The sequence below is a fragment of the Sceloporus undulatus genome, chromosome 4 (genome assembly GCF_019175285.1).
Source record: "Sceloporus undulatus isolate JIND9_A2432 ecotype Alabama chromosome 4, SceUnd_v1.1, whole genome shotgun sequence".
NCBI lineage: Eukaryota > Metazoa > Chordata > Lepidosauria > Squamata > Phrynosomatidae > Sceloporus > Sceloporus undulatus.
In genome coordinates this window covers 194,826,950-194,845,728 of record NC_056525.1, presented here as the reverse complement: position 1 = coordinate 194,845,728, position 18,779 = coordinate 194,826,950, and the positions used below count along the sequence as shown (strand labels likewise).

General features: G+C 39.3%; 2 protein-coding genes across 25 annotated transcripts in view; both read right to left on the bottom strand.

Moving 5' to 3' along the window:
* Nucleotides 1-18,779, bottom strand: part of SPIDR (scaffold protein involved in DNA repair) — a 1,328,422-nt gene that overhangs the window by 469,158 nt on the left and 840,485 nt on the right. The window lies entirely within an intron of this gene.
* Nucleotides 1-18,779, bottom strand: part of DTNA (dystrobrevin alpha) — a 287,062-nt gene that overhangs the window by 28,544 nt on the left and 239,739 nt on the right. For 11 of the 24 annotated variants that reach the window (XM_042463198.1, XM_042463199.1, XM_042463193.1 and 8 more), the window contains 3 exons: nt 16,835-16,933; nt 15,771-15,863; nt 8,218-8,305 (listed from right to left, as the gene is read on the bottom strand). In XM_042463198.1, coding sequence (XP_042319132.1) covers nt 8,218-8,305; nt 15,771-15,863; nt 16,835-16,933 — 280 coding nt within the window. The remainder of the gene's footprint in view (nt 1-8,217; nt 8,306-15,770; nt 15,864-16,834; nt 16,934-18,779) is intronic. The other 13 variants (XM_042463200.1, XM_042463206.1, XM_042463203.1 and 10 more) reach the window with 3 other exon arrangements.

Here is an 18,779-nt window from a genome sequence, read left to right as displayed (position 1 = left end):
AACCTTCTAAGGCCTGCTGCGACCAATTTAACAACTTCTTCGCGGATAAAATCTCTCGGATAAGCGAAGGTCTTGAGGCCAGCCTTAGAGCAGAACCTAGAGTAGAGGTATCCAGGGCATCCGTGGACTTGGTTAGTCTGGATCAGTTTGAGTCTGTCAGTACCGAGGATGTGGACAAGATCCTTGGAAGTGTTAGGAAGACAACATGCCCTCTCGATCCCTGTCCCTCATGGCTGGCGGCACAGGGGGGCCCAGCTGTAACTTTGCTGTTACAGCGGATTATTAACACCTCACTGAGGGATGGGCAATTTCCAACAAATTTGAAATTGGCCGTAGTTAAACCTCTATTAAAAAAGCCCTCCCTCGACCCCCTGTTGCATAACAATTATCGGCCTATTTCGCTATTGCCATTTCTGGGGAAGGTGATCGAGCGGGCGGTTGCAATCCAACTTCAATCGATCTTGGATGAAACGGAATATCTAGACCCATTTCAAACTGGCTTTCGGGCGGGTTACGGGGTTGAGACTGCTATGGTCGCCTTGGTCGATGATCTCCGTCTGGGCATGGGCAGGGGAAGCGTGTCCCTGTTAGTGCTCTTGGACATCTCAGCGGCTTTCGATACCATAGACCATGGTATCCTTCTGGGACGCCTGGCGGAGGTGGGAATCGGGGGCACTGCGCTCCAGTGGTTCCGGTCCTACCTCTCCGGGAGGTCCCAGATGGTGCAGCTGGGAGACGTGCGTTCCGATGAGAGGGCCCTTACATCTGGGGTCCCTCAAGGAGCCATTCTGTCTCCCATGCTTTTTAACATTTACATGAAACCGCTGGGAGAGATCATCCGGAGACATGGGGCGCGGTGTTATCAGTACGCTGATGACACCCAAATAGTCTTCTCTATGTCTCCGACTGATGCAGTGACCGGGATTGGCGTCTCTCCTCTCGTGGCCTGTCTGGAGTCGGTAATGGGCTGGATGAGGGACAACAGACTCAGCCTGAATCCAGAGAAGACGGAAGTACTCGTGATAGGTTCCCCCGGTCCGGGGTTGGCGGTGGTTCCACCTGTCCTGAACGGAATCACGCTTTCCGTGAAGGACTCTGTACGCAGCCTGGGGGTGCTCCTGGACTCGTCGCTCCACCTTACATCTCAGGTGGATGCGACGGTCAGGAGCACCTGTTATCAGCTTCGGCTGATACGCCAGCTGCGTCCCTACCTCGACCGGGGAGACCTTGAAACGGTTGTACACGCCCTGGTAACCTCTCGTTTGGATTTCTGCAACGCGCTCTACATGGGGCAACCCTTGTACCATACCCGGAAGCTGCAACTTGTGCAGAATATGGCAGCCCGTCTGGTCACTGGCACTGCCAGGGCCAGTCATATAACACCAGTCCTTAAAGACTTACATTGGCTGCCTATTCGCTTCCGGGCGCAATACAAGGTGTTGGTTATTACCTATAAAGCCCTAAATGGCTTGGGCCCAGGGTATCTGGAGGACCGCCTCTCTCCGTACAATCCGCCCCGCACACTCAGATCATCAGGGCAGCTATTGTTAACCGTTCCAGAGGCGAAATATAGTTCTACCACCAGGAGGGCTTTCTCCATCTCTGCCCCCAACCTCTGGAACGCGCTGCCCTTCGAGCTCCGCTCAGCCACCTCCCTAGCCCAATTTAGGAAGGGGCTAAAGACCCACTTATTTGAACAAGCTTACCCCTGACCAGTTACTCTCCCCCCCTCCCCTTGTCAGCACTGTCTTGCCGGCATGGACATTTTATTATTTTTATTAATCTGTTTTAATGTTTTGTATGACCTGATGTTATATTGTTCTGAATTGTTGTTCACCGCCCTGGTTTTTAGAAGGGCGGTATACAAATAAAGTTTTTATTATTATTATTATTATTTTCTTTCCAGCTCCAAACACAGAACACAGGATTCTGAGACCAGCATGGAATGGCCTCTACATTGAACTGTATCCCAGTGGAATATCACCTACCCATCCCAAGTTAACCCCCAAATTATGAACACCCATGAAAAATGGGGATGTGTTGTATTTCTGACACTATGCAATCAGCCACTCAGTGTGACGCGCAGTTCACTATGAGACTAATTTATCACCCAAATAAATTAATTTGACAAGCCTATGTTATTCCATAGAGTTCTAATTCCCTATAATAATTTATCTGACTGACAGTGTCTGTTAATTTCCATCCTCCCTCAGAGGAACTTGTTGATCTCCTCCTCTCCTTCCCCACATCATGACATGCAAAAATGGTCTGGTTATGACACCATCAGTAGTCAAGGTGAAATGAGGAAAACAATAGGATGGTCGCCCCCACCTTACCAATATGTTCAAGTGGCTTGTGCTCATGTGGCAAAGCTATGGACAAGATGCAAAGTCCCCACTTAAGTGCTATGATAATTAACACACCAGTAGACATTCGCTACTTCCTTTCCAATATGAGCTCACCACTGTCATGAAATCTGAGGTGAGTAACTGGGGAGGGAGGATGCTCCTTAGCTGCTAACTTTTCACGGACACAGTGAGTAGTGTCAGGCATTATTGAATGGAGTAAACTAGGGGTTCAAGGTGACAAAAGATTGTGGGTACACCATGTACACATCTAGAGATTCTTAGTAACATGAAATGCCTCCCATGAAAACCTATAGCACTCTGGACACTTCCACCAGCTCTCCTGTGGACAAGATGGCATCACACTCGTTATGGATATAAATGATCTGATCCTCAAAATTCTTAGGGGAAAAGTCACAATAGGCTTGGCATCACCTTCTTGTCCTAGCGGGATTAATTAAACTCTGTTGGATGGTACTTAAACAGACACAACATATTGTTTCCTTACTCCTAACAAAGACCTCACAGAGTATGTTCTGATCTGAGCTCTCATCTGTGCACAGACTCATGACATTTTCTCATCAACTGGTGCTAGCCATTTCTCTATAAATTTTATCCTCCTCAATTTCCAGGTAAACCATGGAACTGAACAAGCACTATCAAGTAAGAGAACTCATTCTGACTGCCTTAATTCATCACTGTATCACAAAGAGATATCAAAACACTAGCAATACCAATAAGAAATTTCTCAAATACGCAGGGATTCAGATATAAATTACACAATTGTCAAGAATGAGCTTCTGAGCTAGTAGAGAATTCCAAATTCCATCCTTGTCAAGTCTCCAAAATCTCCATTTATTTTTGCTCCTTGCATTGGCAATGTTTTGCTTATAAAAGTATTGCTACAAAAGCATCATGATATCTTGTCAATGTAAGTGATTTAGGTGGGTTACAAACCGCCGCTTTGCGGCGGTCTGCTGCCGCCGCCGCTTGCTCCATGCAGGAGCCACAGCAGCCACACCGCGTGGCTCCCGCATGGACCGAAAAAGAAGTTCCAAAATGGAGCTTCTTTAAGTGGCGCCTCTATGATGTCGCGAGGCGCCAGGGGTGGACTCGCGACGTCATAGATGCCGCGACACGTGTGGGCGCACAGCATCCGATACGTAAATATGGCGGCGGCTGTGTGGAACGGCCGCCGCCATATTGTACGTACAGAATACGTACTAGGGTTAGGGGTGTGTGGAAGCACCCCCCCTTCCTAACCCTAGTACATATTCATTACGTACTAAATGGCGGTGTGTAACCCGCCTTAGTGTAATCTAAGCACAGCATCACAGGGCTGATTCATAGGCAGCAGTATGGAAATGAGCCAGGATCTAAGAACAAGAAACTTAATTATCAAGTATCTAGATCAGAAAATGAACTAGGAAGCAGGAGTGAAGAACAAGCCAGAACCAAACAGTAAGACTTGAAAGACAAGCCATGTTAGAAACTTAAGTAGACACTTTTGCTTAAGCAAACCAGCTGCTCCATAAAGCCTTTTATAATCTTTTCTACTTAGTAAACCCATATGGTTGGGCTGAGTGGGCAGAATCAACCTAAGTTTAGAAAGTTATTTGGTGAGAAGCTGCCACCTGTAGGGCATCTGTATGGTTATATGTACCAACATTTTGATGAGGTGATGTAGTTATACCTTGCACCACATGAGGTGGTAGTCCACTGTTCCTGATGTAAAGCTTTCTACAGTAATAGTTCCTCTCTTTCAAAAAGCTATTGTGTAATAGAATTCAGAGATAGGTTTTGCATTATGAGGAATTTGATAATTTTCTCATACAATTCGCCTGCACACAGTAAGGGGTGGAAAAATAATGTTCTTCATTAGCTGTATAAATTAATTTATATTAGATATGAATGGTCTCTCTCAAGCTCTTCATAGATTACAGAAATATATGTGTTCTTAGAATCATTTCCCTGAGTGAACCCAAGGCCTAGAGAAATATTCCTCTTCCTCAGCTTGCAACAGCCTATACACTCAGTCTTCAGTTTCCAAAAGCTCTATGATCCTTGGTTGATCTGTACTGACTGGCCAGGAAAGATCTTTCTCCTTGTGATGCAAAGAGTTTTACAGTCAGTGAAATAGAAATTCTTCTTTCTTAATGCATTTTAATCGAAGGCACAGAAGAATTGAGGAATTCTGTAGAGGTTGCTTCTACTTTGAGATGGAATTTTGTAAGCCTCAGAATTTCATCTTGGAAACTAGCTGAGGTGGAGTTTCCTAGGATCCTTGTTCTAGCATGGAGAGTTGGCATTTTCACATAACACAAGTATTTGGCAAAGAGAACTGGGATAAATAATCTCAAAAGCCCAGACTTGGCAACAGCAGAGGCTACTTCAAAAGAAGACTGCTAGGTTTTATCACAGTCAGTTTCTTACTGTATTTTTAATTTTTGTTCCTGACAGTTTTCTAATTACAACAGGAATATTGATATTACTTTTGTAGGTATAAGCTATCATTTATTATTTAGTTTATCAATTTATATTCTGTTTATTTTTTTTAAAATACAAAATGTACATGGAAGCCACCAGCTGCTACTGATTCGGTGACAACTTTAGTAATTTACCACCTTAATGAACACTGTTTCTTATTTTCTTGTCTGGTTTTTAATATTTTATCTTTTTTTCCTGTTTGCAGTTATTTTATTTTATTGCTGTTGTTAAGTATTGTTAATTGCTGTCAAGCTGGTTTTCATTTATGGCAGTTGTATGAATGAAGATACCAAGATACCCTGTTATTAACAAACCTATGGCAGTCTTGCAAACTCAGGGCTGTGGCTTCCTTGATTAAGTCTATCCACCTGAAATGCTGTCATCATCTTTTCCCCACTCCTTCCCATGTTACCAAGTACTATAATCTCTTCTTTCCCCCCATGTTTTTATTGAAAATCACACAGATAAAAACATAAAATTAATTCAACAAACAACAGACATAACATACAATTATACATTCTTGAATAATCTCTTCTAATGAATAATCTCTTCTAATGAGACAACAGTAGTTCAGTATTCCTTGGTCTCTTAATGGCAGTTTATGGCAAAGATGTTCTCTAAGAATATTTTAACATATGAGCTTTAAATTTGGTTGTGTTTATTTCAGTTTATTATGACTCTACACTGGCTAGAACATGCCTTGTGTCTTGTGTATTCCGTTCCGTGGTACACTGGGCAAATCATTTTGTAAGTCAGGTGTAAAAGATGAACATATGTGTAACTGCACCTAGAGATACCAAGGATATGTTAATCAACTGAAGATAGTGGGTTTGCATCCCTAAAGTCAAGCCAAAGTTTACTGAAAAGTCATGGCACACCTAGCCTTAGCTATTTGAATCAAACCACTTGGAAGGTAAAAACTGTTTCTAAGGTTTGATTGAGGCCAAAACAAATTGTGCCACATCTGCAATGAAATTTAGTTTAGCATGATGACATACTATCTGACCCTCATATATTTGTGACTTGTGTAATTTTCTTCCTCCTTCTTGTATGTAGTAGATCAAGTCTAAGAGGCACTACAACTGCAGAAAGGCAGCTTTGCCTTACAAGCTCCATGTTAAAAACAACTCATTGACAAAAGGCAGACCAAAATCAGTTCTCAAAGTGAAAATTAAGTTTATAGTGTTTTATAGAGAACTACTTTACATCTAAATTTATTTACCCTTTTTGTTTAAACTATTCTAAGGTGAAGAAAAAGAAAACCACTTTTGTGCTACAATGTACCTTCCCCACATTTTTATTATGTTTCTGCTTCACTGTCTTTTTTTCAAAGTATATTCTTAGCCCATCATTCTTCTACTTTCAGATTTTACACAATAATAATCATTATTCTGATAGACAAATGAAAGCCACAGCTAATGCAACAGATCATTACATTAATTGTCTACAATATCATTAACTGAAAAACTCAAGCTTTTGGTATTTGCAATACTTGAGCCAAGGCATGCAAAAATTCACATTTCTTTCTTTCCTGACAAAAAGTTTAAACTAATATTACACCGGAGAAATATTAATATTAGAAAACCTTTTAAAAATTCATTTTCTTTAATTAAAAGTTGTCAGATACAGGATCATAGTATACTATATTATAACTATGTTTTATGAAAGCAACAGTAACATCCACTTGGCAGAAAGCCAGTGTGGTGTAGTGGTTTGAGCACTGGACTATGACCCTGGAAACCAGGGTTTGAATGCCCACTCAGTCATGGAAAGTCACTGGGTGGCTTTCGGCAAGTCATATTCTCTCAGTCTCAGAGAAAGGACTCTCCGAACAAATTTTGTTAAGAAAACCCCATGATAGGTTTGCCTCAGAAATGTCTTGAAGTCACACAACAACAATCCACTTGGCTATGCAGTCTTACTCATAAATACTCAGAATTAAGTTCAACAGATATAAACTGGGCTTATTCCCAGTTAAGTGTAGAGGACTGCATTCACTGAACATAATGGGACTAAAGTTAAAGTAACCACATATAGGATCACATTGTAACTCGGCTAAAAACCTATTTGGCTAAATGGATGTGCTGACTGAGGGTTACAAAGGAAAAAATAAATTCAGATAAGCAGAAATGTTGGGCAATTAGATTTAGTTGTAAACACACATAGTATTCACTGTATAGATTACATGATATACAAAAAGAAAAGATACAATCCACCAAAAGGTTAAAAGCCCGGGCTGGAATTCACTAAGGCAGTTACAAATGCATAATCAGTAACAAATTCATGACTGGTTTGTATTCACTATGTATTTCCTAACTTAGGGGATATGTAGGGACCATGAAAGTTCCCGAATCTCCACTTATTGGACAGAAGCTGCTGCAATCAACGGGAATCTGTTCCCACTAATCAGGAAGCAGTTGACTGACATTCCCACCATCCTCTCACATGAGTTATTTCTGGTGTGAGGGTGGATTGGGACATGGACCCTGCTTCTGCCTGTCACAACAGAAATCGCTCATGGGAAGGGGTAGAAATATCAGTTGGCAGTTAAGTAAATGAGGATTACAGGGGAATCAGGGCAAGAGACACGGTGTAGTTAGATAACTATGGTGGTTATGTAGCTACATAGCTGATTGAGACTTTCAGCCTGGTTTTAGTTGAAGAGCTGAGCACATGCTTAATTCAACCAGTGAAGTAAAAGAAGTGCTTGTTGCCTACTAGCTCATTCCCCAAAATTGAAGAGGAAAATGCTCTAGGCAAATCATTAAGACCTACTGCAAACATGTGCCATGGTCTGGTTTTTGTGTTGACTCTTGGGGATTTGAACAAGCTTAGGAAATGCCACTGAACTTAGGCAGTGTAGAAATTCTCCATAGTGTGTATAGAGCACCCTCTATTACTAGAAAGCCAGTTTAATCCTCATTTGAATACAGTTTCTTGCAAGTGAAATTACTTAAGGATCAGGACAGTTTATCTTTAAGCATTGTTAATGTTTATTAGACTTAACCCAGCATATTCCAGGGGAAATTGGTAGCCTATCTTTAGTACCCTAAAGACACCAGGTCCTGTCTGATCTTGAAAGCCATGGTTAGTACTTGGATGGGAAACTGCCAATGAATAACAGGTACCAAAGGCTATATATCAGAGGAGAGGACTTGAAAAACCACCTCTGCGTATTCCTTGCCTATGAAAATCCTAAGAAATTCATGGGTACGCCATAAATCGACAGATGACCTGAGGGCACATACACACACTTTAAGTATAACAAATGGCAGACAGCAACTAGCAGAATTAGTTTTCTTGACTGGGGTACACCTTGTCACTTTAGCGAGTTAAAAAAACCAATGCAAAGCAAAACCACCACCCCTTAATTTAAACCACTTACTGATGAAGTAGTCTCTGCTGCGAGTCTCGCCGCATACCTGGCAATCAGTCTGTGCTCTTCATCTAGACGGTTTGGACTGTCAAGCAAACTGTTGTGGAAGGGGCAAGGAAAAATGGAAGAACCATTAATATATAGGTTAAGAGGACAATGTTCCTTAACCTATATAGAAAAAAGATGAGCAGGCAAGGGGAGGGCATGAGGAAGGTTATTAAAATTATGAATGGTGTGGAGAAAATGGACAGAGAGAAATTGTTCTCTCTAGTTAACTCTTGAATTCAGGATCATCCAGTGAAATACAGAATGAAGTACTTCTTCATACAGTGCCCAATTAAAGGTTATTCTAGATTGGTCCAAAGAAGTGTGAGTTCTTGGTATTTAGCTCCTTGGATATAGCCGGTTGTTGTCACCTCTGCATCCACTGGTTGCATTCTTTCTGGGGGCTGTTTGTAACAATTTCTAAAGATCTGCATCAAGGCTTTTCATGTTTGTTTTTTAACTTGGGCATGGTTTGCTGTGGTAGTCCTATGGCTTGAAGGAGAAAAAAATAACTCCTCTCTAAAATGTTTTAATTTTTAAAAACTGCCATTTCATTGATGCACTGCAGCTTTTTTGAAAAAAGAGCAGAAAACAAGGAAACATATTGTACTGATGTGACTTTGAATTTTAAAAACACACGGACATACAAGAGTATGTTGCAGCTAGTCCCTGGAAGTGCCAGAAACAGTCTAGCAAAACAGAAAAATAATTTGGCTCTGTTTAAAAAAACATAAAAATAATGTGAGAACTACAGAAACTACCACAATCTTCCCAACATATTTATCCTGCCTGGAGGAGCTCTATGTGATAGAATTTTATTGCTGGATGAAGGGGCAATAGCCACAGATGGCCAACTTAAAGGCTGGACAATTTCATCGAGTTTATAAGTTTACCCATGGCTATAAACCACACTTTGGAAATGTTACAAGTAGGGAGATTTCAGGAGTGGTAGTCTAAAAAACTAACGTTTGCTATAAATCATGTCAGCTAAGTGGATCATCTGTGTTTGGATCAACTAGATTCCCAGTTGCTGGAGAAATGGTGTTGCCTTCATGCCCTTGTTTAGGACTTTCCAAAAGTGGCTGACTGGCTAGCAGAGGAAACAGCATGTTGGACCTCAATCTAATGCAACTGAGCTTTTCTTTGGCTCCTAACATGGACCACTTTGCCACTGTTTTTAAAAAGCCACTTATTGTTATTTTTGAAACTTCACTAGTTTTTCAGCTATCTTATGCTGACTTAAAGAGAATGAACGGGTGCCTATAATGAAGTTTTGGTAATAAATTAATACAAACCGCTGTAAGCCCACTAAACCCAATTCTATATATATCTACTAGGAAGTCAAATTTGCTGAGATCAATGGAACTTATTCTCAGGAAAATATTTACAGGATTACAGCCTAAATTACTCCTAGGCAAATTGAGGAGTAATCAATTAAAATTATTGGGTTAGCTGATCACTACAATTATTTATCTGTTTACATATATTGACTGCTATATTGCTTCTCAATGGTTTTATACTAATTAATCAACTGGTAACACAAACCTGTGCATGTCTGTCTGCATTGCAATTCAGTATGGCATACACTAGGTAAATGCATAAAATAGTACTGCAGCCTAGAGTCACAATTCTATGTATACTGATCTGGGAATAACCATCACTGAATACAGTGGGACTTACTTCTGAGTATATGATTGTTCTTCATAACATTATTAAGCTGCTAACTGAACAAATGAAAACATGCACACATGAATTAGCCACTAACTTTGCAATCCCCATGTATGTCTATTCAGAGGTAAATGTTTATTATGAACATCTCTAATTCAAGACATATAGAGGTTATAAATTATGAATATTAATTGCTCTATTTTTGGCACTGTACCATTGCCTAAGACCTTTTCACAGTATTTTGAATGCTTCAGGGTAACTGATAGATAACACTTCCTTTTTGAACCTTAAATGGGGCAACATTCTGCTGATGTCAACTTTTTCTGCATCACAAGACATTTATTTTCCTAAATAGGAGGTAAAACAAGATTAGAAATTCTGTGTAGTAGGGATTGTTTCGACACTGACCATCCTTTGCTCTGTTTCTATCAGACCCGACACCACCGTCCTCAAAACACCTCTGATAAAATGGTATGTGTGCATGCATGTATGTAAGTGTGTGTATATATCGAACAAAAATATCTGATGGTTAAAGACAAAAAAAATTCTTGCAGGATAAACTCTTAGATGCCAAACTCCAGTCAAAACCAGTTTGTTTTAAATTTTGCACTATAATACATATTTTTAGTGAAGCAGAAGAAGGGCCCCATGCTGTAGAATGCAACATTACTGTATATGACTTTGTGCACAGGAATACAGAATGATTCATTATGTCAGGAATACAAATGCCACCTGCAGGCATGCTCCACCTGTCCTGCATATTTCATCTGCTCTTATCTCTGATTACTGAGTGGAGATAAGAGGATATTTGATGGTGTTAAAGCTTTACAAACACCTTGTATAGAACTAAGCTGTTCAAGGCAGAGAAGTTGGTGTGTTTTACAGACAGGAAAGCTGTTGCATAAAACATAAAAGGAATGTAATACTTGTGTGTATATATGAGTCCCCATAAAGGAATAATATGTCCAAGTCCACTATTTTACATTCTCTACCATCTCCATAACTGACAGCTACTCATTTATGTGGAAGAAAGTGAAGAGTGCTCATGGACTCTATTTGGGTGAAGGCTAAATCAGCAACATTCCCCATTTAATCCCCAGGTTTGGTGCTGCTGGCAGGGCCAACTCTTATATGTCTTCTCTATTTCCCCAATGCCTACCTTTAAACCCCCAGAAGCCTCTACATGTAATCCTAACCCAAGAAAAGGGGGCAAGTCTGAAATAGGTAATATTGCTGGAAAGGGTCCATAATAGGTAATGCAGCTGGCCGAAGGAAATCTGCTTCCCATTGCAAGAAATTCAGCCCAAAAATAAATAAAGAAGAGTTTTAAGACTGATTGCTGCTACCTGTGGATGCTGCATGCTGCAAGGGAAAACATGCCACAAAAAGTCAAGGACATCTTGCATGTTTGCTCCAACTAAAAAGCCACAAGTTTGAATGGAAAATCAGAACAACATTGTACATCATCTCTGCTCTGCACTACCAGAAGTCAAAAATCCATCCCTTGCCTGCTACCATATCAACTGAACTTGTGAAAGAACTGATGTGGCTGGAAGTTGTACAGACACTTTCTGATATTATAACTGCATTATGATATGCAGGGAAAAATAGGGATAGAATTCAAGCTGCTTCTCAGCTGATAACATCATTAGATACTCCTGGAAGCTGTTAATTTGCCCAAAATCAACTCAGATTATTCAAGCAAATTAGTCATATCACAATCAACTGGGAAAGGAAACACACACCCCCACTCCAGTAAAAACAAGCCACACTGATTTGAAGGAAAATTACTCCCCATCCCCAAATGCCAAAAATAAGCACAAGTGGGTAAAAACAAATTTCTTTTCTGAAATTTGTAGGAGAAAAAATGTAATATACTGGTATGCCCATGCTTCAATCTAGATTATTCAGCTGTCTTGATTGTTTTAAATAATTTAAGGCCCAAGTGCAGCCTCATCACAGTGTTGCCCACCCTGGAAATTGTGCTAGTTTCTCAACTGGCCACTGTAGCCATGCTTTTTAATAGCAGCTTGCTACACTAAGATTAGCAAGTGATATTATCTCCATTCTATGAAAACCATCAGCTGTTGATTTCTGCACATCATCAAACAGTACAAAGCACCCAGGCCATTTTTAATTTTCCTGTTCAGCTGAAAAATTCTAATTTACCCATTTTAAAAATGTTTCCAGGCCATTCAGATGAAGCTACACAGTATACAGTGTTCAGAATATTATATGGTGTTTTGTTAATTCCTCTCTCTCTCTCTCTCTCTCTCTCTCTCTCTCTCTCTCTATATATATATATATATCTTGATAGTATTTCTTTTAACATAGCAGTTGGCAAAGTGTGGTCCTCTGTATATGATCGGACTGCAGCTCTCAACATTATTTACCTCAGGCAATGTTGGATAAGGTAGATAGGAGCTGCTGTCCAACATCTGATGAGCTGTGTTTTGACCAATCTTGCTCTAGAAATCCCAAGGAATTCTGCTTTTATGCAGGAACCACAAATATTGAGGGATAGATGAATCATTTAATGTTTTGATATATGGCTACTACCATACTGAGCATCAATAGTGCCTACTTTGGATGAAGCTGTGGCTGCCATTCAGTCTTTACTTGAAACCATCTAAGGAAAGATTTTCCAAAACATTTCTAGGTTACATGCTGTTATCTTGTTCTCTGATAATGAAAACTTACTCTAAAACATTATCTTATCCCCCCCTTGCAACTTAATTCTGGCATAATTATTAATCAGTACAATGAACAGTGTTTTGTTTCCACCTCTAGAACTTAAGTAGTATAGCAGAGCATTACCTGTATTTGGACCTTTGCATAATGTACCAGAGCTCTCTGGCAAGAATGCACCACGACAAGGTGAATGAAAATCTGTAAAAGCTACAAAATGCTAAGAGACAACCAATCCTGTTACGTTGCTTGAGCTCTTCATATTCAAAACCATGCTCTTCATCATTCACTTGCATATGGCATTACAAATTACAAAGCTAGTTGCTAACTAATTTTATCTGTTGGAAGTCCAGAAGGTAGCTTGGACAAATGTCTAATATTCATTATAATCAATGGTGTTAAGACTCTAAACATGAAATGTCAATAAGCAGATGTTTGGTTCTACTCATTGCTTCAGTTATTTGAATAATGATGGAGGATTTTCTTCATTTACTCCTCCAGCTTTCAGAAGCATTAAATTAAAGGCTTGTCAGGGCATACAATTTTTTCAGTTTGCCAGACATGGGGACTCAAGTTTAACAGTGTTAGTTCAAACTTACCAGTATAAATGAAAAGGATCTATCTAGAAACATGAAAGCTTAAGGGGGAAAAAGTCTCAGGGGAAAAAAACCATGCCCCCAAGCTTTTTTCCAAGGGCCTACAAAATGGAAAGAAATAATTATGCAATATTTTATTTTACAATAATGGCCAAATGTCAAGCAAAATGCTCGTATATTACTCTAAATATTTTCTAAAACTATGTAACAGTAAGACTTTCATAAACATGGAATAGTTGTTTGAGTGTTGGACTATGACTCTAGAAACTAGGATTCAATTCCCTACCCAGCCATGAAACCCACTTTGTGACCTTGGGCAAGTCATATGCTCTCAGACTTAGGGGAGGGCAATGGCAAATCTCCTCTGGACATATGTTGCCCAGAAATCCCCCTGATACGTTCACCTTAAGTTTGCCACAAGCTGGAAATGACTTAAAGGCACACAACAACAACAACAACCACCACCACCACAACAACAGTCTTCCTGCAAAAATCCTAAGATCTACACGAGACAGATTTCTCTTGGTCTCATCACCACATCCTCTTGGTTCTGCCACCATCACAGGCTCACTTGGTGAGGACATGAGAGAAATACTTCTCATGGGTGTTCCCACTATCTGGAACTCGCTTCTGTGGGAGGATAGGTTGGCCCCTCTCCAATACAAAAATGGCAAAGATCTTTTTATTTAAGTAGGCTTTTAAAATATAATGGATCTCCTATAAAAGGCCCTGAAAAGGGAGGGGGGGGGAATTGGAAATATCCATCCCCTGAGGCTTCAAAATTTTTGAAAAATTTATATTTCCAGAGCTATCTAGATGTTACTAATATCACAAAGCATGGGCAGGCAAAAATTACAATTACCATGAAATACCAACAGAGTACACAGAGTAGGATATTCTAAATGTACAAAGTAGCTTGTAAACCATCAGTTAAATACCTAACCAATGAAAATTTACTGGAAGTAATAAATCAGGAAACTTTCTAGGCATGTTTGTGAAACACAGAAGCAATTGTCCCTCTAATTATATATCCTAGGTTTTAATGCTCTGTCAGTTTAAGGATTACTTGACATGTGCTCCACAATGGAGATCACCACTATCCAGAATAGCCTATAATTTCAATGCCAAAGTTTAAGGTAGCCTTGAAGAAAAGATATTACATATAGGAAAGGGAGCTTAGGAAATCATTTCTGCCTTTTAAATATGTAGATGGTTTCACAAATCACCTCTTCTGGCTTGAATAACCCTTGAAGCTTGGCACTGAAATGGTAAGCAAATATGGATTGAACCAGCTTCTGCCAGGAAACATGTGTACAGTGGTTGTCGTCATTTCTCTTTCTGCTGGCCACCGCTGTTGTTCATTTTTGCCACTTGTTGCTTGTGTGGAAAGATCTTGGTTGTGCAGGAAGGCCACCGCTGCTACTTGTCCAAGCAATGAAAATGTCCAACCATTGGTACAAGTGTGCCACCATAAATATGAGGTCTAGCATTCATATGATGTTCAGCCTTCTGGGCATGGCAGGATTGACCATAACATGCTTTCAACCAACCTTTTGTGATTTGCTTTGGCGCACCATCTTTATTATGGTAGTGCAGAGGCAGTAGAACAGAATTCAAACCAACTAATTTTTGGCTTTGAACATTTCAAAATAATTTCAGTTGATTCCTGTGCATTCCCCCCTTGCCCTTTCCTTCAAACAGAAAATCAGTGGGTTGCAGATCTGAGTGATCTGGCTTCATATCTTGGTTCAGTTATGAACATGTTGTTTTGGAAATGTAAATATCTTTCTTTCACAAGGTCATTTTGACAAATAACCACATAAGAACTAGAAAGCAGCCAGCACATTAAAAGCAAAACTTAAACGATGATTAGTAACAACAATTGCCAATAGTGCAGTCCAAAAATGAATACATCATGCCTGTACTCTGTCTTTGTATTAAATGCTTCTTGCTCAATAAGACTTTCAACGGTCTGCTCAGAAATCACTTCCATGTAAAGAAGAGTGCGGGGCATTGTGTATATCATTAGCATACAACGCACATACATTGAGGAGCAAAATGGCCATTTGTGCTTTCTCATTAAGTACATATGTGGTGAAAGCATGGGCTAATGATAATAGGATGTGATAATTTTCAGATTGATTTCACAAGGAAGGTAACTATGGTGTGATTTGTTCCCCCAATTGGTCAATTACTTGGATGTGTGGTCAGAACCAAGGCAGCTGTAGTACAACCTGATGGAAACACTCCACCCCAAAATTTCAGGGTGGATGTTCCTGGCTACACTCATGAGCTACTTATCAGAGTGTATATAATATTTGTAAGTACTTTAATTACTGCCTTTTAAAGGCAGACAGCAATCAATGTACATAATAATAATTCTAATCAAGGCAGCATTATCTGTAAACTTTAACACCGCTGCTGAAATCAAATGGAATTACAACAAATCCAGTCAAATTAGTTTCTGCTCCATCCTTTATAAATTGCACTCTCCTGTGACTTGGATTCACCAGGTGACTGTCACTCCTCTATCGTCCCCCACCAAGGTGCCCAGCCTGCACTAACCGTGAGGGGTTGTTCTGGAGCATGTTGACATACAACCCAATGAGAACATGTTCATCAGCCAGCCTGTCTGCAACATCGAGGCTATACTGTAACCTGAAATAGGGTTGGGGGAAAAGGGGTATAATCCGGACAGACAAAGAGAAATAAACAGAGAAAGCAGGAGCAAGTAAGAGTGTGAAATGGGAATTTATAAAATGAACAGTCAAATGTTCTTCAAAAACAAGTGCTGAAATTGTTATGAATTCCAACCAAAGAAGAAGGCAGAGTTACTGAGAAAGAGGGCTTGTAAGACAAGAATATCAGCTTGCTAGGTGTACAAAGTGTCTACAAAGAAGCAGAAATGCTCAGGACCATGCAAGAACTGGTCTTGGATTAGTGCTACAATGAAGCATAACGTAAAAGACAACTGCTCCAAGAAGCTGCTAATTTTAACTGAAATCTTAAGCAAATTTATTTAGAGGCAAATTCAATTGACTTTGGTTGAATTTCTTAGAAACAGTCTATATATGCAAAAAATCATGTTACACAGTTCCTAAGAATGAATAATTTCAAACTGCATGCAGAACACTTTATGGCAGAATGCTAGCCCTTATGTAATAGTCCCTTTGTACATAGTAACCTATTAAATCATGGAGAAATATGGTTTGGAATGCTCTCACTGATATACTAGATGTTCATGCCTAAGGGATGGATTTGATATGAGGGGACAATTAAAAATGAAATTTCCCTACCAAACAGCTGTAATCTAGGAACTGTGTATCACACTATTGATCTGCGTACATGTATAGCTTAGCTCTTAAAAATGAAATGCAAAATTTTAATTATGCATACACAATTCTAAATCAAACGTAGAACTGTCTTTATTTTAAGATCTCATACCAAGGCAAACAACGAAATGTTACTGTATTTTACATCTTTATTTGTATTTAATCCAGTTGGTAAATGATGGGGAAACTAAAATTCTTTGTTCAATAACATTTTGTAGAATGAACAGCATATTGAAATGAGAAGGCAACTGCTTTAGTTGGGTTAGTGCAAGCTGTTGATGCACCTTTTAAACTTACCCTTTGCCTTTCAAAAAAGCTGGAGCAGCCCTAGCCAGCAATTTGTTCTGCTCTACTTCATTATTCTTGTAAGGAGAGCTATTTAATGAGACACGACAACTAAGAAGACAATAAACAGTGAGAGCTAAAATCTACTGAAATAAATCCACTAATTCTAAAACATATGTATGGTTGGTCCTCCATATCCAGTTTTTTAAATCCATTGATTCAACCATCTACGGCTTGAAAATATTCCAAAAAGAAAAAAATATCCAAAAAGGAAACCTTGATTGTGCCATTTTAAATAAAGGATACCACTTTGTTATGCCATTATATTTAATGGAGCATCCATGGATTTTGGTATCCATAGGAGTTCCTGGAACCAAACACCAGTAGATACTAAGGGCCAGCTGTAAGCAGTTTATAGGATAGTCCTATGCATTTCTGATCTCAACTAAGCCTCATTGAGTTTTAATGAGGCTCAATTCCAACTAGGTGACTGCATGGAATTGCAGCCAAAGAACAAACAATGTATCTTCCAAGTATATACAAATTCAGCACTTCTTGTCTAAATTAAAAAACAGGCACCTTACATGAAATTGATACCAAAATACCCGAAAGCCTGTTTATTCCCCCACACAGTTTCTAAGCTGCAAATTAGACAAAGTGTGGTATGACTCTTAATGCTGCCAACTCTTCAGAACGTTTTCTGTTATAGTATTTGAGAAGTGGTGGCAGCAGAAGAACCAACTCATTTAAGACACAGTACTTTTCATAATGATACAAAGATTTCCCCCTTTATATATGTACTCCAAGAAAATGTCTACATGTAATTAATTTCTGTCTGCATTACCAACTTAAATTTAGGGAAGTATTATATTCCTATGGAACTTTAAAACAAGAACCTTGATAACTTGCATTTCTTGATGCAGTTTTGATTAAAAAAGAATCAAATGTTTATTTATTTTTGTCCTTTCAAAATGATATATTAAAATATGCCATTAAACTCTTCCCAGTTCCAGTGGTTCCATTCCTTGGCAATCTGTCAGACACTGGAAAAAATTGCATCTTTTAAGTCAAAAGGTAAGTAGCTGTGTAACATGCAAAAGAAGGGACATCATCATTTACAACAAAAAGGAAAAGGTGACGAGATTGTTTTGGGTATAACAGAGAAGACAAATCTCCAATTATGTAGAAGGTTTAATCCACAGTTCACTTAGAAGTTTATCACACGGGAGGAATTTCTCTTAATTTCGAATGAAAAGAAAGTGGGGCCAGAACACATTCACATGAATTCACTAGTTCAGACAATACAGACAATATTTCAGGACAAATAGATGTATCAGGTCTAAAGGAAAGGGAACCATCTAAAAATGGAAAGTTTTTCTACCAATAAACAACCATCATTTGAATAATCTTGAGGTGTGTCTTCTCTTTTTTCTGTGGATTCCACTAGAGGCCCCCTGATTTTGCTTTTTTTACTGATCAAATTGAACAGCTATGTAGAACTGCCCAGTACTATTACCTAAAAGGTTTAATGGAAAGAATTATTTTATCTGCCTCTCTGCATACTTTCCTTCTAAAATACAAAACTGATTCCAGGCACAGTTTCATTTTTTCCAAATGCTTTGTCTCATCATTTGTGTACAGCTTTCTTTTGCTAGTGTGAATTTTTTCATCAATTTACAATGCAGATGCAAGGGTCTCCTGAAGAAATAAAAAGCCACCCAAAAGGCAACAGAACTTCAAGAAATCCCAGCCTATTCCAGTGTATTTTTTCTTCTTCTTTAGCCAGAACCTGTGGTACAACTCAGCAGCATCTGGACAGAAATGGTGTTGACTTCTACTACTGACAGAATTTGACAGTTTAGTAGTGCTAACTCACACAGCAATACAATGTAGACTGCTGGAATCTATTTTCTACCATGTAATGGAGGGGGGAAAAGGCAGATACAAGTGATACAGA